Genomic DNA, 21,934 nt, shown 5'->3' with positions numbered 1-21,934 from the left:
TATTAATTAGATCCAAATGAACCATAATAAACTTCAGTCATAGAATCATCAAAACCAGTGTGACTGAATACGTGATGCACAAAGTCAAACTTAGTGAGTGTGAAGACACAGACGTGGCTTTTCTGAGTCAGGACCAGAACACCTCAACAAACAATCCCACTATGTCAGGGGGATCATTCTTATGATGGTGTATTAAAGTCAGCTAAAAAATAATAATAATAAAAAAAAAAGATTGAACTTTAGAAAGAGACACAGTCACCTCTTCTCCAGGTCAGTGTGCTGCTCTCTACTGGACAGCCCTGATACACAGTGATGACTGTTTGTGAGGTGGGTCCATGATACAGTGATACAGGCAAAGGGCAGCTCGTCAGTAATCTTGTAAATGTCTGACTATACAAACTTGTAAATTTTGAGTATGAGTTTTTTTTTTTTTTGAGGATTTTGAGTTTACTTTCTTGAAAAAACATAAGATTAAAAAAAAAAGTTAACTGGCTGTAACACGCCATTATACATTCTCATAATGCAAAGAACCAACTGATAAAAACTGGAGCTTGCTCTTACCTGACCTGAACCGTCTAGGTGACCCAAACATTTGCCCAGAGGATGGTGGAAGCACTTGTTGTGTATACATCAGGGGATCTCTTATAGGAGCAATGCTGGAGACTGGTGACCTCCTGCTTATGGTAAACAATAATAATCCAATCAAAAAAAGGCCTGAGATACTTAACAGAGCTGATTTACCAAAATTAATCTACTAATGTGCACATTTGCTGAGTTTCCTAAATTATCCTGGTTTATTCACCTCGAAAGTCTTTAACAAAGAAATGTGGAAAAAGAATCAAACGTTTTCTTCTTGCAGGAATTGAGGTCAAACTTAACCCCTTATAGATACTCATTTTAGAATAATGGAACAGATGTAAATCAATATGTTCTGTTTTGATTTGTTTTTTTATTATTGCCATGTTTGAAGATGTTTTGCAACCCCTAACTTTGGTAACCACTCTTACAATCAAATAGGGATTAAGCACCAGTCTGTTTTTTTTTTTTTTTTGCTAGTAACCTAAGTTTTCTACTATAGTAATTTGAAAACTTTGTACAACTCTTCCTCATGTGGTCCCTTAAAATTGTAGAGACACAGAATTTAAAAATGATATTGCCGGAAAATTTAACTTGTGTAGTTTGTAGAATCATTTTCTTGGAAACAGCAGTCAACACTCCCATCTAAAGACCCAGTAGCTTAAAGTAACAATTATATAAATGATTAACATCTGTAGGAAAAAAAGCCAAACTAACCAAGCTCTGAGTTTCTCCAGTGCATGATGCCGACGATGTGTTTCTGTGCAGACACATTTGCAGCTTTAATGAGCATCTTGCACCTTTCACGGCTGTAATGTGAGTCTCTCACAGAAAAAAAAGGAATATCTTGAGTTCTGCACACTGGCATGTACTCCTCACATTTCCCTTTCATCATCTCATCACACTGACATTAAACAGAGAGCCATGTTTAACTCTTTCCCCTCCCTTTGCTGTCCTGTTTGTCGCAGTGCCCTCTGCCAGCATGACTCGCCTGGCTCGCTCCAGGACAGCCTCCCTGACCAGCGCCAGCTCCATGGAAGGCTCTCGCTCACGAGCGTGCACCCATTCTGACAGCACCGAGGGAGTCGGGACAGTCACCCAGACCATGGAGGTGTCCTGCTGAGGAGCTAAGCTGCCATTGAAGGAAGGAAGGGTAGAGGAAGGGAAGGAGAGTTGGGGTGGGATGACAGCAGAGAGGAGATGGGCTGGATCAATGAAGCCAGACTGGGGAGAGAAGTGAGACGAAACAGCTCTTTCTGTCTTCATTGATCTCTTCCTGATCTCCCTGTCTGCCGTCATCTTCCCTCTTCACTGTAAAATACCATAAGTATTACGACTAACACCCCAACACCCAAACACCACCCAGCACTGAATTATGAGGCATCTGTTTTATTCTCTAAATGTCACTCCTGTGTTTGCTAAGTGTCTCCTCATTCTTTGCCTCCCCTCTTTTAACCCCCCTACACACACACACACACACACACACACACACACAAGAAAATATTCTTCACAAACATTCATAACAAGCTGCTGCTAATGGTGAAATCTTTGAGAAAATGCAGGACACAGGAAAAACCTTTCAAGGGATTATTAATGAAAATGTTGAATGACGTTTGTTGCTTTGTTTTTTTCGTGTGGACCAAACGTAGGAATCTCTCTCTGTGTTGTTTCTGGTCTCTCTGTGATGAAAGGTGAGCATCAGACGCGGTGTGTGTCCACACTCTCAGATAATAGAACACAGCTAGCTGTAGCGCAGTGCACCTGTAGTGCTTAGAGAGAGCTTTGTTAGTCGACGAGCGTAGCTGGAGTCAAACACACTGATTTAAAGCTGCACTTGGTGAGATTTTATGCTAAATGAGAGTGTAAAAAACTTAAAACAATTTACAAATATTCATTTTTATAGTAATACTTAAGGTCTACCACAAGACTATATCTGTTTTATCATCTATGCTAATGTTTCCCAGCATTCCCTAACACAGGGCCCACTTTAAAGACTCAAAAGTTTTCACGGCCCACCCACGACCCCATAAATACTGAGGCTGTGTTCTCACAGCACTTTTTTCATTGAAGATTGAACATAAAGGACAGGACAGCTAAGTGGTTCTGCCAATAAAAACAAAAATTCCTATCGCTCATTTTCTTGTCACATGTCTGATACAAGAAGGACAAACAGAACAAAAATGATGAAAAGCATATTTAAAGAAAACAGACAAATATTTTGGAAATTATTTGGCAGCCCACTGGCAATACCTTCCTGGCTCACCAGGGGGCCCCGTCCTACAGTTAGGGAATCACTGGTCTAAGCTATAAAAGACTGAACCACTATTTAGATCATTTTTATCTTACGTTTGGTATGACTGGTGAAACAATGAGGATACTGGTCAGTTTGCAGAGCGAGAGGAGCTGAACTTCTTCTATAGTCACTCACTTTCAGTCACGTTTCTGTGAGTTATACAGCTCATAGTTTTAATTTTTACACTGCTTAATGTATTTAAGAAAGCACTCAAATGGCTTCTGAATGTTTGTACTCATGTAGCATGTGAACTGAGGACCAGACGTCATAAAGACCTGGTCTGTGAGCTAAATGCAGTCTGAAATGATAATGTTGCTAAGTGCAGCTTTAATATGTGCGTCATCTCACATTTCTGAGACAATCCACGACATGACTTTCTATATTAGAGGTATCTATTCAACTGTATATGCATGTGAATGTGAAAGTAACCTTAGGGCATTCTAGCATCACCGTAGTGTCTAGCAGTAGGCCATTCTTAGTGTGTTTCCATAGTTACATAGAGCCATTGATGTCACCGCCGTCATCAGTCACGTGGTTCTGGCCATAGTCGGTCAGCTCTGTGGTCTTCTACATGACAATCACACTGAACCAAACCAAACTAGACCCTGTGTACCGAGGCAGAACTCTCTCTGTGGATCATCACCAAAGAACTGGATGCAGACTTCCCTTAAAGTGCAGAGCCAAAGCTCACGGCTCACACTCACAGGTTTCCACCGTGCATCGTGTCGAAATAGGAGGAGCTTTGTAAGGGAACGAACCCAAAGAAAACACATCCTCAGAATCCATCGCGCCATGGTTAGATTGTGTTTGATGTGCTGTGTAGCCGTTACCTTACCAGTGTAATCCATGTTTAGAGATCTAGTGTTAGCTTAGTGCAGCTGTGTGCTGTTATCTGCTGAGCTGAACCACCGTGTCCACGATGCTCAGAGATGAGGTCCCCTGGTTTTCAGCTTAGTAATGTACAGTCTTCATGTACCATAGTCACCTCGTCCTGTCTGAAGTTCTTTTTCAAAAAACCCTTTGGTCCCCTGTTTGAAGGGGCGTAGCTTCCAATTGCTGAGGTGTGCGTTTTCCTGAGGCGGCCTGTAAGGGGCGGGGCTTTTTTGGAGCCATTTGGGCGCCAAGCTCAGAATGTAGGGCAACCCCCAGCCACCTTAAAAAACAAATCCCTTTCCCCTAAAAAAAATCACAAGGTGCCCCGGCTCTCACAGGCAAACCCAGTCGCACCCTAAAGGGCTATCAGCTGAAGTCACTTTTTAAAACGTTGGTAGTGTTAGTTTGAGCTCCAGGGGGCCGCGGCGTGCAGCCGGAGAGATCAGCACCAGAAACACTGAGAGAGACTCTGCTGGACAAATGGTGAATGAATGATTTTTTTATGGGAAAGAATGTGATGAAGATGAAGCTGAAGAGATTACTGTTGAACTGTTTGAAGTATCCATCTTATACAAAAGTCCTGCTTCTTGGGGGGAAATGATCTAACAGTCCCATTTCTCAGATCCTCACGGATCAGTTTCAGGAACACTGGAGTCTGCATGTAGCACACACAGAAACCTTTCAGTGATTTCTCTCCTCACTAAGCTTCTGCCATCTACACTTTGGTATCCTCCCACATGACTTCTATCCAAACTGCCTGGGGGCCCCTGAATGTATTTTGTCCCTTTTTGAAGTGCTGTACAGTATTGTCAACCTACGCCTCTCCCTCTGGTTTGCAAATTTATTTCCTCCTCACATCTTCGACATCCTCCCTGTTCCTCCTGAAGGTCTATTAATAGAGAGGAGTTCAGCATGGATTTGTGAAAGTCTACTTCAGTAATCTGCCACTGAATTAGTGTGTCCAGACCTCAGTCCTCCTTGCACTTGTAGATACTTTTAATTTATAGGGCAGGTTGTCAGACTCTAACCCTCTAACACGTCTGTATTGTGTAAAAAAAAAAAAAAAATCAACATACTTCTGTTTCTCTTCCCTCAGAGTTTCTGTTTTTTTTATAGACAACACTAGGGTGTAACTTCATATTGGTATAATCTTGAGTCATGTGTACTGCTACTGTTCTTCTACTTACTGCCATTTATGATTGATTTGTATTGAGCAATAAGTTCTCTTTGTTTGGATTGTTTCATATTGTGGGAGTTTTCCCTATGAGCTTCTTTCTTTTCACATCAGTAGAAGGACTCTTACCTGCTTTGTTGTCATTCAGATGTGTAATGTAAAGTTGAAATATATTCTATATATTAATACATATAACAAGTACGCTGTCTCTGTCCATGTACTGATAAAGTAACGAGTAAGAAATAAAGACTTTGTCTCAAATACAGGGCTCTGCTATGAGTCACTTTTGGTCACGTTGACTTTTTCTTTCTGAGACCGTGAGCAGCGGTCACCCAGGCTGATGTGTCTCTACTGCTCAGTCTGTGTGCTGCTCAGCTTTTCCTCATTTTGAACATTTCTCATCTCTAATCTCTCATTAAAGTTTAAAGAGATCTTTCCAAAGTTTCACACCTCTTAACCACAAGCCAGGCACAGAGTATTAGTGAGGTCACTCATACCCCTTTTTGACCAAACCGATGCTGGTGCTGGTGCTAGTCCAAGGCCAGTGCCTGACTTAGCACTGGTTCTTTCTGTTTCCATCACAGACTGTATAAGACAGTGTTTCCCAATCCTGGTCCTGGGGACCCCCTGCCCTGCATGTTTTTTTATGTTCCCGACTCCAACACACCTGATTCAAATGATCAGCTCGTCATCAAGCCCTGCTGGAGCCGGATAACGAGCCATTCATTTGAATCAGGTGTGCTGGAGTGGGGTAACATCTAAAACATGCAGGGCAGGGGGGCCCCAGGACCAGGATTGGGTAAACACTGGTAGAAGACATGGACGTAGCATATGTCAGCGTTTCCCAACCCTGGTCCTGGGGGACCCCCCTGCCCTGCATCTTTTAGATGCTACCCAAATCCAGCACACCTGATTCAAATGAATGGCTCGTTATCAGGCTCAAGCAGGGCTTGATGACGAGCTGATCATTTGAATCAGGTGTGCTGGAGTCGGGAACATAAAAAACATGGATTGGGTAACACTGACATATGTGACGTCACCTGTCTGTTCCTGAAACCATGAAATGAAGCCAGTCCAAAGACGCAGCCACATTTGATTTGCCGTTGGCTGTGAGTTTCCTTTCTAACAGCTACAGGGTGCTCGTCAGTGACATGACATGAGCTGGGCCGCAGCCAAATCAAACGATCCTATTAACTTCTAAACAGCCGAGTTAGAAAAAAATCACCCACCATACAGTGTGTGCCCATAGTGAAATCAGCATTTTAGACCCAAGACGTTTTTTTTTTTTAACCAGGCTGTAAATGTGTTTTTTAATGCTGTGAAAGTCTGTTTTTAAAGCTGGCAGTGTACGTAACTTCTGGTCTTTCTGCAGTCAGCCTCAAGTGGCTCCTCAATGAACAGCAACTTTTAGCACTTCCACATAGGCTTCAATTTTACCAACTGGATGTTGCCCCTTGGTTTCTAGAGACAAAGCTCAGGCTCCAGGAGCTCAAAATTGGGGCTCAGCAAGCAAAACAAGTCCATTGTTTTGTTTGAGTTTCCTCATTCATGATTTGAAACAGAAAACTAAAACTAAACACAAAACTAAAGCGCTAATGCCTTTCCTCTCTTATAGACCAGGTCTATACCTTAAAATTTCATTGAACACAGAGAAAAAGAACAAAGTGAGTGAGACAAACTCACTCTGTGTAGCAGACAGTCGGGAACGAGTAATGTAAAGCTCATCTCTGCCCATTTTAAGCGCTCGGAGCACCAACTTTGTTGCCATCTCCCACCCTGTGCGTCTGCAGCTGAAGCAGCCTCCCACAGGAGCAGCTACGAATGCAGTGACTTACTGAAGTTTTACGGTGACACAATGACATGGCCTCGACTTGGCTCTTTACTAATAGAACCCCCCCCCACACACACAAAATGAATGAATGAATGAAAGAAAGAAAGAAAGAAAGAAAGAAAGAAAGAAAGAAAGAAAGAAAGAAAGAAAGAAAGAAAGAAAGAAAGAAAGAAAGAAAGAAAGAAAGAAGTACATCCATCAGCTGTATGTCCTCCTTCCAATACTGTAAACCATTGTAACACACTGCACTGAGACCCAATAGAACAGTCATACTACATGCTATATCCACAAGTAGTACATCAGCGGTTTGGAAAGCAGTTAAGCTGCTGAAGTCTAAACTGATCATAAGGAAGAGAAAGAACAGTGATTTAATGGACTTTAAATGTATTATGTTAAAGAGAATAAAGACTTCAGGTCAACATGTTTCAGCATGTGGCCTTCACTGGGTCACTGTTAAGTTGTTTTTGCTTCAAGTGTTGCTGCAGTTTCAACCTTGACAGTCTGCCTCTTGATTGTTATTGCCAGACAGGCTGGTCTGAGCATTTCACAAAGTGCTGATCTACTGGGATTATTCTTAATTTGCAGCATTTCATCTTTCCAAAGATCGAGCAGTAGTGTCAATTTTGTTTGAGTGATACGCTGAAGAGAAATCTACATTGGAAGGCTGAAACTGTGGATAGGTTAAATACTTAAAACACGAGAGGCACATGTGACCTCCAGGGGGAGTTCACCTGAATGAAACACATCTTTGATATCTCTCATATCTATTATTCAGAGTGTTTCAGCAGTCTGTCCTGACAGAGTCTTTCTCATGTCCCTTCAGGGTCTCTACAGTAATAATTCATATAATGAACCTAAGGTGTAACCTGTACTCTTGGTTTGAATGGAGCTCTGGGAATGGTTTGAATGAACTCCTGCATGCACTGAGCAGTCAGTAGTAGTTCCTCTCACACCCAGCAGGGGGCGTTGTGCTCTTACATTAAAACCATGAGGACAGATGTTTGTGCTGCGTGGCCTGGTTTTTCAGTTTCTGGCTGGCTGCCTCTCAGACACACCCAGAGCCCTGCTCACATAATGACAGACCTGCTCCCTGCAGATTGAAGCAGGCGGCTGGCTGGATACGAAACACAGCAGGGCACTCTGCACCGTGTATGTGGTCAGGCTGATTTCATGTTTCTGTTCAGGGAAATAGGCTGGGGAGGATATACATGCTCTGTAATGATATGCTGGGAGAATGTAACATTTTGGTAACCTTGGTAGTCATAAATTATATCTTCAAGCCCTCCTTTCATTGTGCTCACTGGTCTCTCTCTGCTAGAGAAAAAAAAAACAGTCAGTCTAAAAATGCTGCACAGAGACCAGTGAGGTATAAACTGTGTGTGTAAATGAATAAAAAATAACCTGAAGATGGCTGAACTTGTTTTACAGGTAACCAAGCTCATGAAATCCATCGCAGGATGAGCAGCAGAGTGACGCTAAAATACCAAACCACACCTTTAACACAGCCGAACACAAGCCAGAGTGTGTTATCAGTGTGTTATCACAGTCTGTTAATGTGAATCCCACTTCTCCAAACCCTTTAACTGAAGCCTCAAATGCAAGCGTCAGAAACATCAGAAACAGACCCATACCCGGCCACTCCATTATGATTTCTTCAACTCAGATATAGGGTGTTCATGCCAGTATTCCTGTAAAATTTAGAGTATACGACTAATTATTAAAACCTTATATTTTTAAAATCATTTTAAAAGTGAGCTGCACCCACCTGTGTGACAAATTATATCACTTTAAACTGCAGGGAGAGGTGTTTTATTGTGTAATGCTATTAACACTTTCATCGTTTTGTTTAAAAGAAGAAAAGAACTGCATTTTACTGAAAGCATGCTGGGACAGTGAGATGGTGATGCTGGTTTCAAATACTTCTCTTACTCAGCAGCAGGGATGGATCATTAATTTCAAATCATTGAGTAATAGATCCATTTCCTTTCTTTTCTTTTTTCTTTTTTAATGAAAAATTAGAACAAATACCTCCTGATAAAAGTTACAGTTGCTCGTAGTTTTCACTGGGGCCTGGTTCATTTCTGCCACACAGTGACTGTGGTGCGTCTCTGTGAGTGAGGATTTAAGTATGTTGCTAATCATCTATAAAGCTCATAAGAAGCTTCTACCATCAAACATCTAGTGCGGATTTGAAAAAAAGTTAAAGTTGTTACAATTTAAAAAGATTTGAAATATTTAAAAAGCCAAGATTCAGAACAAAATTAAAGGATCGTTACATTATGGTAAAATTAATCAGTTTATGGAACAATCTGCACAGACATCAAAGAACTCAAATCAAAATGTAGCTTCAAAAAATGTATCAAAACCAGTACATTAAAATAATACAAGAAAAAAAGTTAATCTGAATTCAGACAATCTTTTTGTGGCAAAATAGGTGTTATGTCTCGTCTCATAGGTTAAGCTCACATCCTTTAGTTCAGTGCGATATTTAGCTGTCCTGTCTGGTTTTTATTTTGTAGTAATGTCTCTCCTCTTGTTTCAGATTACTTCACTTCCTGTCCTGATGTGTTTCCCGCTCTTGTGATTGTTGACCCCGCCCTCATTGTTTCCACCTGTGGCTCATTACCTCATGTATATAACGGGTGCGTCTCAATGCGTTAACTACGTGCTTCCTCCATCCTATCTTCTCCACGACACTGGAAGTACTTTTCCAGTTGCCACTTTGAAGACTCTCCCGAAGCGATAATTGCGCTCAGAGGAGAGAGGAGAGAGGAGACTGATCGGAGGAGCTATGAATGAGGAGACACGAGAGCCAGCTTTACGGAAGTCTTTTCACTGACAGACACGCCCCCATATGAAATATCACTCTCTGATTGGACACTGCAGTGGCTCAGACTTCACATTAAACTTCACAGACACAACTGAGTTTAATGAGAGAAAAAATGAGCTGAAAACAGGCACAAAGGATCGTTCAGAAACTGATCATAAATCTGGTAATAAAGTGTTTACTGTGAGTTTAAAGCACAAAACACTGAATACAACCATCATCAAATCAATATAACAGAGGATTAATACAGAAAATTGACTGATCAATAATATCTTCCTGAGACACAAAAAGGTAGGTTATATTAATAAGCTTCACAGAGTTCACGATCAGATGGGCTCTAGATAAAGGCTAAATAATTCATAAATAATCTCACAATTAAGCATTTTACCGGAAAAGTGATCCATGAACTTCTAAACAGCACACAGAATAAACAGAGAGCAGGTTTTCTTCATGGTAACGTGTGTGTTTAACTGGTTAAAGAAACAGACAAATCTCTGTTACTGTTTCTGTTTGATCAGAGTTATTACAGCACACATGTGCAGACACACAAACAGCTGTTAGAGCTGACTGACAGATGATCCAGAGGTGTTCAGCTGATGCTGTCATCACTGAAACACGTCGCTTCATGTGACGCTCCGAAGGAGAGGATGTCCCATTGCTCTAAAAACCAATCTCCTCCATCCTCTCTCCTCTCTTCATTTCCTCGGGTCTCTTCCATGCATCTCTGGTGGGAGGGACTAAGACGCAAGTGAACAACACAAGTGGAGGAAGGAAGGATGGAACTTTGGAGCTTTGAGATGCACCCACAGTCTGTGTCTCCCTTTGTCCTGTGTCTGTTTTTCTTGTCCTGTCAGGTGTTTCTGCTGATGTTTCCAGTCATGTACTTTTGTTTTCAAGTTTGTGGAAGCCAGGTGCTCCTGAGACTTTTAGTTCTTGGTTATTGTGGTTTTCCAGCACCTGCTGAGGTTTTTGTTCATTTTTGTTCTGAGTTAATTGCTACCTTTTGTTCTAAGCATCAGTTCAATAAATCCTTCAAGCTTTCACAAGTCATGCGCCTGGGTCCTTGCAGATTAGTCTTGTCAATAGGAGTTTACATGGGTTTGCACATTTATGTTTGTGTATTTGTTTTTTCTTTCTGCAAGAAAGAAAAAATGAAATTTTGAAAGGCATTGAGCGTCCACTTGGGGCTGGCAGCAGAAACATATAATAGCGTCAATAAATTAGTTAACAGGCTGGTTGCCAATCCCTAAATAGATGCTGACTCTATCCCGTCTCATCGGGTTATAATTATTGATCCAAAGGGGCTGTGAGGAGTCTCAAAGTGATCTCTAAAAAGTCTCCCTTCTAGACATATGCCTGATCGTAACCCACACTTCAAAATGAGATTATCAGCACCAATATTACAGATTACAGGGGTTTCAAAAGGCTAGTTTTTAACTTCCTAATCTTGCAGAGCAGGACCAGATTTATTTACCATGTCTAGGTCTCTATGATAACACCACACCGGCTCACAAAGTTTAGTTGTGAGAAGAAAGATCTGTGTTTATCTCTACTGAGAATGATTTCTGTGATTAATTTTGTAGTGATGGTGGACACTGGAGCCTAACTGTTAGCCTACAGATACGTCAGAACACTGGGCTGCTGATAGCACTACATATAGCCGGCTGCTACAAAGTTTGCTTGATGTCAAGTTTTTTAGCTGTTTCACTGCGTAACTGTACTGATAAGTCCCATACCTTGTCACCTTTTATCCTGTAAAACATTGTCTTAAACAAAGAAAATTTGTGTTGATCCAATCTCCATTTAATTCCAAAACAAGCACATGCCTCACTAAGGGGCCGTTTAGACGACAACGGTTTCAGGCTGAAACACAAAAGTTTTGTTGCGTTTCAGCCTCGTGTTCACACGGAAATGCTCCTTACAAGCGCATTCAACAGTACAACAGTACCGTTGTCTCGATTGTCGTGAACTACCGTGTTGTGCTTGTGTGGCGCAATCTGCTGTATCTGATGACTGTCTTTAACAAAATGTGCATCTATTGCTCCACTTATGCTCTTAGCATTCACCAATACACCAGGTGATCGGCCCAACTCTACTTTGGTGGAGATCTACCAAAAACTGCTTCTGGGCAAGACAGTTATAGCGCCACCTACAGGCCTGACATGCTTACTACAGCGTTTTCAGTCCATCAGCGTTTCTGTGTAAACGCAGATTTATTTTCACTGGGTTTCAGCGTTTTCAGATGAAACGTTGTCGAGTAAACGGGGCCTAAAAGTAATTCACAACAGACTCCAGGCCAGAAGGTGGTGAGGCAGCCCAATTAAAACAGATCCTCCCCCTAGCATCAATACAGAAACCAGTGGCTTTTGGGTAAATAAATCTATGATGTGCTAGGTCAAATGAACTAAATATTTTAATATTCAAAAATCAACATTTTGTGATGATCCAACTTAAAGTTTTCATTTGTTTTAACTTAGTAATCTGCAAAACCCAAAAGGAAAAACTGTGAGTGAATGGAGTGCTATGGATACGACACCCAACTGTACATTGAGATGCTGCATGGAAGCACTGTGTCTGTGCTCCATGGCATGGACTGGCTGGCTGTGAGCCCCACGGCATTGGCTAACGGGTTGTGCCGCACAGCAGAGAGGGCTGAGAGAGTATTTTAATTGGAGCCCTCACTGCTGTGGGGCATAGCCTGCCAGTGTAATAGTTGAAAAACAGTAAGACATCAGATTTGTTCATTGCTGTGTTCGGTATTTTGTTTTATGTTTGTGGTCTTGTTAATGTAGTGGTGTGAGAGTGGCTTTCGGAGGACACCAGCAGGGGGCGCATTTGCAAAAGAATGATGGGGGCTGACACCGCGCATCCTCAGTCAGTAAAATACATACAAGCTGAGGAGCGCATCGTGTTTCTCTTATTCATTCAAACTCCCCTTTTCCAGGTACAGACTTGTGATAAGTGTTGTGTGTCTTGTCTTGAGCGGTTATAATGTTGTCAGGAGGGTTATTTAGTATCCTGTGTTTTCCTCAAAGTTAGAAGTGTAACTGCCTCATGACCGTGTTGTGCGTAGCACTTAGCATGTTAGCCGTAACTGTAAGTCTATGACGGTGTCTCAGTCAGTAAAATACATACAAGCTGAGGAGCGCATCGTGTTTCTCTTATTCATTCAAACTCCCCTTTTCCAGGGCTTTTACATTTGGAGGCACCGCTGGGATTGATTGAAGTGTGGTTGATATCCCGTAGCAGAGGAAGACGGCACATATCAATCGTCCCCCCACAAACAAAGAGGCAGAAAGAGGAGCTTCGATCAAAGTGTTAGCCAAGCCAGCGGGAGCGTGTTTCCTGAGGTGAAGATCGTCCACTAAGGAGCAGCATTATCACTGGTATAAGCATCACACTACTTCGAAGTTTTCTGTCCTGCCAAAATGAGTAACGAGGTGGAGGATTTGCAGTTTGAAATTAAAGGATCTCTTTTTCAACTTCCCCCATGCCAGTTAATACAAATATGTGACTTTCTTGGAATATCAGGAGAAAGTAGCAAAAATATCCTAGGTAAAACCCGTAGTGCTCTAGTCTCTCATATTACCAGACATGTTGAACGCGATGGACAAAGTGAGCTTGAAGACAGAGGTATGGCAGAATTGTTGAGCCTAATGGACTATGTAAAAACATTACAAAAGAGAGGAAAAGACGACACAGCAGAAAAAGCAAAAGGTGATGAGAAACAAGAGAAATTAAGGGGAGAGATAGAACAGCTAAAACTTCTGGTACTTCAAAAAGAAACTGAAATGCAAGAACAAGCTAACACAAACAAAAGGGCAGTCATCAACAATGAAACAGTGTCAGTTCACACAACCTATGACCATGCCAACAGCCCACAATGGCGAAAAGATTACAAGATTTCTGGCCAGATTGGTGAACCTGGTCAAAAGGACAGACTAACCTTCTCAAGTTTGGCTCGGCAAATTGAAAACGGTCTGAACAAAGGTTACCCTGAGTCTGAAATTGTGGATGCCGTCATCAGAGCCATTGTTCCAGGACTGCAGCTGCGGAGCTACCTTGAAGGTAAAAGTGATCTGTCTCTGCCCACTCTTAGAAGGATTCTCCGCTCACACTATCAAGAGAGAAGTGCGACTGAGCTCTACAAACAGCTCACCACAGAAGTACAGAATAGTAAAGAAACTCCACAGAACTTCTTGATTAGAGCTATGGACTTGAGACAAAAAATATTGTTTGCATCACAGGAAGCTGAGTCTAGCTTAAAGTATGACCCTGCACTTGTGCAGAGTATGTTCATGCATACAGTGCTTACGGGCTTACTAAATGACAACATCAAAACAGATCTGCAACCTTACCTGCTTGATCCAAGCACTACAGATGAGTTGCTTTTGGAGAGGTTAAATATGGCCTGCGCGAATGAAAAGGAAAGACAAGATAAGAAAAGACAGACTACACCACAGAGACACACTGGGGTCAATGCTGTTCAGTCTAGTAACACAAGTGAAGACAAGAAATGCACGAGACAAACCATTCCTATGTTACCTTCAGATGTCTTGTCAGACTTAAAAGAAATCAAAGCAGACATCATGCTGTTAAAGGACCTCAAGGCAGAGGTATCACACATCCGGGAGGCCATTCATAAGACAGACACCACACCACAGCCATATCCAGTAGGTAAAGAGCCAGGCTATGGTGGAGTCCATCACACAGTTAATCCTCCAGCCAACCCTCCAACCTACACTCAGCCAAGTTTTCCCACCTACACCCAGCCAAGTTTTCCAGCCTGGAATGAGGAAACTGCCACAGCTTTCTGTCAGCCAGCTGGACCAGTGCAGGAGTATTGCACTACTGGTGGCCCACGTTTAATGAGAGGAACAGCACAGTTTCAACAGAGGTTTGCACCACAGAGATATCCCCAGACACGCCCCCGACCAAAGTGTTTTGGATGTCAGCAGAGAGGAGAGGAGTTTTGCGAGCATTGCTACAGGTGTGGGAGTAGCGAGCACTTCCGTGCAGGTTGCAGAGGGACTAGGAGACCGTCCAGATTTACACGAGAGACCCCTTTAAACGGAGATCGGGTACCCCCGAGGGACAGGGAGTAACCCGATTGGTCAAAGTGTCCCAAAATTGCAGCAGCTGTGGACTAGGGGATAAAGACAACAAATTTAAAAGATGTTCAGTGTGTAAAACAGCATGTTATTGCTCCAGAGAATGTCAGCACAGTCACTGGCCAAGTCATAAGAAACACTGTACACCATGCACGCAACCTCAACCAAAAGAACAAAAACATTCATGCAAAATAGCGTCTAACAAGAAGAGAAATATTATCACAGAAAAGGATCGCACAGTGACAGAACTTGTGGGAAAGAAATGTGTCCTCAATTGTTTCTTGCAGGGGAGAAAAACTCAAGTGCTCTGGGATACTGGCTCACAGGTATCAGCTATTGATGAGGTATGGAAAGCTCACAATCTCCCTGACATCAGGACGAGAGACATATCAGAGATTATTGATCCTGACGATCCCCTGCAGATTGAGGCTGCTAATGGGACAGAGATGCCATATGTGGGGTGGGTTGAAATCACATTCAGGTTAACAGCTAGTTCTGAGCAGCTTCATGTCCCTGTCCTTGTCATGAAAGGAAGTCAACAGCCCCGCCCCATCATCGGCTTCAATGTCATTGAACGAGTCATTATTAACAGTCTTAAATCAGGAAACGGAGAGGAAGAAGAACTGCTGAAGACAGTGAAGGCAGCTTTTCCAACCTTCAAGGAAACAACAGCCAAGGCATTCATTAAAGCTGTGAGCGTGGAACGAACCAGTGAATATTTAGTGAGGACAGCCTGTCAGAGAGTGAGTATCCCAAGCCACACTGCTGTCCAAGTCAAGTGTAGGATACAGACCAAACCCTTTAAAGAGGACACAACATTAGTTTTTGAGCCTGATGATGACCCGCAGTGGCCAGAGGGACTTGACTTGTGCGACACACTGGTTCAGGTGAGGAAAAGGTGCACAACCAAACATCATTCTCAGTGTGCAAAATCCTACTGACCACAACATCACTTTGACAGGCAGAGTAATTATTGGCACAGCTCAGCCAGTCATATCTGTGTGTCCATTTAGCACATTTAAGAAAGAACACTCACCTGTTGATGTAAATAACATTCAAGTCCAGCAAACCTCAGAACAAGAAGAAAACACAGAACTCTGGGACCCCCCTGTCAATCTGGACCATCTAGATGAAAGTCAGAAACAGGTGGTGCGTCAGATGCTAAGGGAAGAGTCCAGCTCCTTTTCCCGATCAGACAGTGACATTGGTAGTATAGACAGGCTTCAGTTGAAAATTTCATTGAAAGATCCTAAGCCAGTCGCGCGAACCTACATGTCAGTTCCCAAACCATTGTATGAAGAAATGAAGGACTATTTGAAGGATTTGATTTCACAGGGATGGATAGAGAAGTCTAAGTCATCCTATGCTTCACCGATAGTTTGTGTCAGAAAGAAATGTGGGTCTTTACGTTTGTGCATAGACTATCGAGAACTGAATCTCAAAACTCATCCTGACAGACAACCAATCCCAAGAGTCCAGGACATCATGGATGGCCTTGGCGGAAACACCATGTTCTCTCTGTTGGATCAAGGGAAGGCTTACCACCAGGGGTACATGGAAAAAGACAGCAAACACCTGACAGCGTTTGTAACACCATGGGGCCTGTATGAATGGGCCAGGATCCCATTTGGACTAATGAATGCTCCAGCAGCCTTCCAACGCTGTATGGAAGAGTGTTTAGAGGGCCTGAGAGACAAAATATGTGTCCCATATTTGGATGACACACTCGTGTTCAGTAAAACATTTGAGGACCATGTGAACGATGTAAGGGAAGTACTGCAAAGACTGAGAAAGTATGGAGTCAAACTGAAGCCAAAGAAATGTGAGTTATTCAAAACTGAAATCCGCTACCTTGGAAGAATCGTTTCGGCAGAAGGAAACAAAATAGATCCTGCTGACACTGATGCCATCAGATCAGTGAAGCAAAAGCAACCAAAAACAGTGGGCGAGTTGAGACAGATCATGGGACTTTTGAGTTACTACCGCCAATACATTAAAGACTTTTCTCGCATCGCAAGTCCCCTTTATCAGCTAACGAAGGGAATATGTGGCACTCACAACACACAAACGCAGGAAAAAAGATCATGCAAAACAGGACACCCAAAAGTGGTCCCCTCTCACACACCAATAGAGTGGACAGACTCACATCAACAAATCTTAGAGCAACTCATTGACTGTCTTGTTCAACCCCCTATCTTGGCTTTTCCAGATTTCTCCCAGCCTTTTGTCCTTCATACAGATGCTTCCAACAAAGGACTAGGAGCTGTATTATATCAGCAACAAGGTGGAAAACTGCGTGTCATTGCATATGGATCTCGAACATTGTCAACAGCAGAAAGAAACTATCACCTCCATTCAGGTAAATTAGAGTTTCTTGCTCTTAAGTGGGCAATCACTGAAAAGTTCCGCGACTACTTGTACTACGCCCCCTTCTTCACAGTGTACAGCGACAACAATCCTTTAACTTATGTGTTATCCACTGCTAAGTTAAATGCAACAGGGAGTAGATGGGTAGCAGAGTTAGCGGACTTTAACTTTACCATAAAATACCGCCCTGGCAAAGAGAATGTAGATGCTGACAGCTTGTCTAGGATGCCAGTAGAAATCGAGAGAATGATAAGTGAATGCACAGAAGAAATGTCTTATGATGCAGTGGAAACAACTGCCCAGGCAGTAGAAACACAGCCACAGTCGACTGCTGCATGGTCAATGGCAATATCTGTTAACAGTTTGCTGACTACCAAAGAAAAGTCAGTTGTCCCCCTGACACCAGCACAAATACAGGAAGATCAAATGAGTGATTCACATATTGGACCAGTCTTACAGTGCAGGCGGTCAGGAGCAAGGCCCCTTCATCGTGAACTAAAAGAACTCAGTACAAAGAGTCGTTGTCTCCTACGAGAATGGGATAAATTGGAGGTGGATGACAGTGGAGTTCTTTGGAGAAAGACAGCACACAGAAAACAACTGGTGTTGCCAGAAAAATGCAAAACCACAGCTTTTAAAGAGCTGCATGACTGCATGGGACACCAAGGCATCGAAAGAACATTGTCACTATTAAGAGATCGTTTTTTCTGGCCCTATATGCAGCGTGAAACAGAACAGTATGTATTGGGCTGTGCATGCTTGAAACAGAAAAAACCAAGTCGCGAGACAAGGGCACCGATCACAAACATTGTCACCACCCAGCCATTCGAACTTGTGTCAATTGACTTCCTTCACCTTGATAAGTGCAAAGGCGGCTACGAGTATATTCTGGTGATTGTAGACCACTTTACACGTTTCGCACAGGCATATCCTACAACATCAAAGTCAGGAAAAACAGTAGCCGACAAGATATTTAATGACTTTGCCTTGAAGTTTGGATTTCCCACACGTATTCACCACGATCAGGGAGGTGAATTTGAGAATCAGCTCTTCACACAACTGCGGAAACACAGCAGTGTGGCCGGCTCAAGAACAACTCCTTATCATCCCCAAGGAAACGGTCAGACAGAACGTTTTAATCGTACACTGATACAGATGCTCAAAACCCTCACAGACAAAGACAAAATGAACTGGAAAGACTCCCTAAATAAGCTGATATTTGCTTATAACTGCACACGCACAGAAGTGACAGGCTTTTCTCCGTTCTACCTGCTGTACGGCCGTTCTCCAAGACTACCTGTTGACATGTTATTCAATCTGCCAGTTGAAGCAGGAAGTTGCAGTCAGAGTGAATATGTTGAAAAGTGGAGACAAGGGATGCAAGAGGCCTATGGTATTGCAAGAGACAGAGCACAAAAATCTGCTCAGAGAAACAAGAGGATCTGTGATAACAAAGTGAGGAGTTCTATATTGTACCCAGGCGATCGTGTGTTGATCCGAAACTTGACCCCTCGTGGTGGAACTGGAAAATTGAGGAATCATTGGGAAGACATCATCCATACTGTAGTCCGGCAAGTGGGGGAAAATATCCCTGTGTATGAGCTGAGACCTGAACACGGTAAAGGAAAGTCAAGGATCATGCATCTAAACCTCCTCTTACCATGCGATCACCTGCCACTTGAGGCTGAATTGAATCCATGTGTGAAACCAAAAAGGAAAACAGTAGTGAGTGACAAAGTTCAGACAGACTCTGACGAAGATGACGATGAAGGTGAGGACGGTTATCGTCTCCTGCCACCTCAGCCCTTTACTGAGCCGCCAGAACCGGAGCCTCCTGCAATAACTGACAATGTGACAGAACCAGAACAAAACAGATCTGCACCAGAACCCCCACAGATGGATGAGGGTGATGCTGACTTTCAAGAAAGTGAGGATGTTCACAAAATTGTGCTACCTGATAATGACGATGAAGCAACACTTTGCTCAGTGGATGACATACAGGAAAACAGGATGGAGACATGGACTGAACGGCCTCAAAGACAGCGCAGGCCGCCCAAGGTTTTCAGGTATGACAAAATTGGAACTCCATCCTGCTACAGTCTTGCTTCACAGTCCCTTTTTGTCAGCCCTCAAACATGGACACAACCTTTGCAGCCTTTTTATGACCAGCACCTTTATGTGTATGGAATGTGAACTGACAGACTATGTTTAAAAAGTGCGATGTGTGGCTTTGAGAACTCTTGTGTGTGTTAGTGTTTGATGTTCGCAACACCACACAGGATGTGTCACACAGGATAGACTGTGGACAGCCAGCCACAACTATGGAATAAGTAAGGACTCACGGTCAGGACATACACAGTAAAACAGGACTAATACCAAACTGAATGTATCAAAAGAGTTCCAGTCTGTGAAAAGTATTTCGTTGTGATGTTTATGCACTCAGTAATACGGGACTAAGACAAAACTGAATGTATCCAAGGAGTTCCAGCCTGTAAATGAAAAAATGTTTTATGAATGTTGCCTTGCATTTATGCACCTCAGTTCCAGATTAAAGGTCTTGATGTTGGGGACAACATCTACCTTGGGGGGGAGTATGTAATAGTTGAAAAACAGTAAGACATTAGATTTGTTCATTGCTGTGTTCGGTATTTTGTTTTATGTTTGTGGTCTTGTTAATGTAGTGGTGTGAGAGTGGCTTTCGGAGGACACCAGCAGGGGGCGCATTTGCAAAAGAATGATGGGGGCTGACACCGCGCATCCTCAGTCAGTAAAATACATACAAGCTGAGGAGCGCATCGTGTTTCTCTTATTCATTCAAACTCCCCTTTTCCAGGTACAGACTTGTGATAAGTGTTGTGTGTCTTGTCTTGAGCGGTTATAATGTTGTCAGGAGGGTTATTTAGTATCCTGTGTTTTCCTCAAAGTTAGAAGTGTAACTGCCTCATGACCGTGTTGTGCGTAGCACTTAGCATGTTAGCCGTAACTGTAAGTCTATGACGGTGTCTCAGTCAGTAAAATACATACAAGCTGAGGAGCGCATCGTGTTTCTCTTATTCATTCAAACTCCCCTTTTCCAGGGCTTTTACACCAGCCAGTCCATGCCGTGGAGCACAAGCAGACAGCTGGTCCGTCCTGTGGAGCACAGACACTCCAGGCACTAACCTCTTTTAACTTCCGTTGTGGAAGTACTTTCCTTGTGTTCCTTTTTTCATTTGTGTTTTTGCTCTTGTGTTTGTGTTTTTGCTTTCGCAGTCCTGTTGTGGCTTTTGCAAATGGTCTGACACCCACCAGACACCGTAGATGTTTCTCTGAATATCTTTTTCAGTCACTGACCAAACTGCTGTGAAGTCCTAAAAGCTTACGTCAGGGCGCTGCAGTGATTTGTGACCTGGTTCAACAGTACCTCAGTAAAATAGCGATTAAGTAGAATGTCAGAGGAAAATGTCCACTGAATGTCCACACTGTGAAATTACAGCCTTATGATTAATGTGATTGCAGTGAATCAGCACTATATATTAACAGAGTGCTGCTGCACAGCCTCATGAGAATGCACAAGGAAAAGTGTGAAGGAAATTCATTCTTCACCTGAAATAAAAAAAAACTGGCTTTTTACTGATCTTCTAAAAGCCCATCTTTTTTTTGTTTCCACATCCATCCACCCCGCTGTAAACCAAGCAGACTACAGACTCAGAGACTCAATCTGCAGGATCCCGCAGACCAGCCTCTGCTGCCCTGTGGATTGAAACCACAAATGGAGAGAGCGGTTGCTGTAGGAACGGAGACTAGAGGCCAAATGAGAGACCACTTAGGCTAAAGCACATCCTCACTCTCACTGTCAGGAAGTCCATCCAGTTTTCTCTCTGCACAAGGATTAAAGTATAAGGATAGTCTGACAGCTTCACACAGCATTACCAGATCATTATCCTTACTGATCACATTTAAGACTCTAACACACAGACGGTACTCTCAGCAGTATCAAGTGCAGACAATCACCAGGAATGTCTGTAGATATAAATCTCTCCGTCGGCTGACAGTACAGGCTGCTACAGGTTAAAGAGACATGACCTCCCACTGATAGAGACACTGGAGATGTTCTGATCACAGTAAGCCCCCTGGTTGGTGGTCTTATGATACAGTGTAAGGATGAAACTCTTCAGTTTTTCCTCAGAAAATCAATCAGATCAGGACAGTGAACATTTACAGTATGTGAAGTACAGATAAGGACACTGGGACCCAATCGTGTTGGGTGGCTGCAGAAATACTGGAAACCACAAACACACCAAGCCAATTAAAATAAGACTTTTACTGCATAAACAAAAACATTTTGTTCCAAAAAGAAAAGTATTAAGCATGCATTTTTTCACCGGCACACACTGTACAGGTTTTTTTTTCTTTTTCTAATGCATCAGTTTAGATTATGTCAAAAGCACCAGTTTGTCCAATCAGAGGCGCAGCTCACATGACTGACAGGTCTGGTGGCCTGTAGTTGTGAATAAGGAGGCTCAAAGTCCACCTCTTCAGTCAGCAATTCCAATATGACCCTGTAAACGATAGGCAACACTACTCTGTCTAGAAAAAAGATGGGTGACGCACAGAGACTATGTTCACATTTTATACAGTCTATGATCAGGATCTGGATTTTATCAGGATTGTTTGTCTCATTCAGACTTTAGACCCAGATATTTCTAATCCTGCACTCTGAACTGTTTTCATGCACCATTTTTTCTCTTTTCTGCTCCATTTCATAGCTATAATCTAATCGTGTGTCCTCTGATGTGTTTTTTAAACTCTGGATGTTCACAATAACAAAGCACGATTTGCACTAATGTGTCCCTTTCCCCTGCAGCACAGACACCAGCCAATAAAAACATAAGGCGGAGGG

At 42.7% G+C, this 21,934-nt stretch overlaps 2 protein-coding genes across 10 annotated transcripts in view; both read left to right on the top strand.

Moving 5' to 3' along the window:
- ndrg4 (NDRG family member 4) overlaps window positions 1–2,061 on the top strand; it is a 73,782-nt gene extending 71,721 nt beyond the window's left edge. For all 9 annotated transcript variants that reach the window (XM_074676928.1, XM_074676926.1, XM_074676930.1 and 6 more), the window contains one exon: window positions 1,545–2,061. In XM_074676928.1, coding sequence (XP_074533029.1) covers window positions 1,545–1,699 — 155 coding nt within the window. In that variant the 3' untranslated portion in view covers window positions 1,700–2,061. The remainder of the gene's footprint in view (window positions 1–1,544) is intronic.
- The window catches only part of LOC141796179 (NACHT, LRR and PYD domains-containing protein 12-like), a 600,880-nt gene that overhangs the window by 116,529 nt on the left and 462,417 nt on the right, over window positions 1–21,934 (top strand). The window lies entirely within an intron of this gene.

This window comes from Halichoeres trimaculatus, unplaced genomic scaffold, assembly GCF_033239565.1.
Source record: "Halichoeres trimaculatus isolate MK-OKI-2021-1 unplaced genomic scaffold, fHalTri1.1 fHalTri1_scaffold_10, whole genome shotgun sequence".
Lineage (NCBI taxonomy): Eukaryota > Metazoa > Chordata > Actinopteri > Labriformes > Labridae > Halichoeres > Halichoeres trimaculatus.
This window is presented reverse-complemented; position numbering and strand designations above follow the sequence as displayed.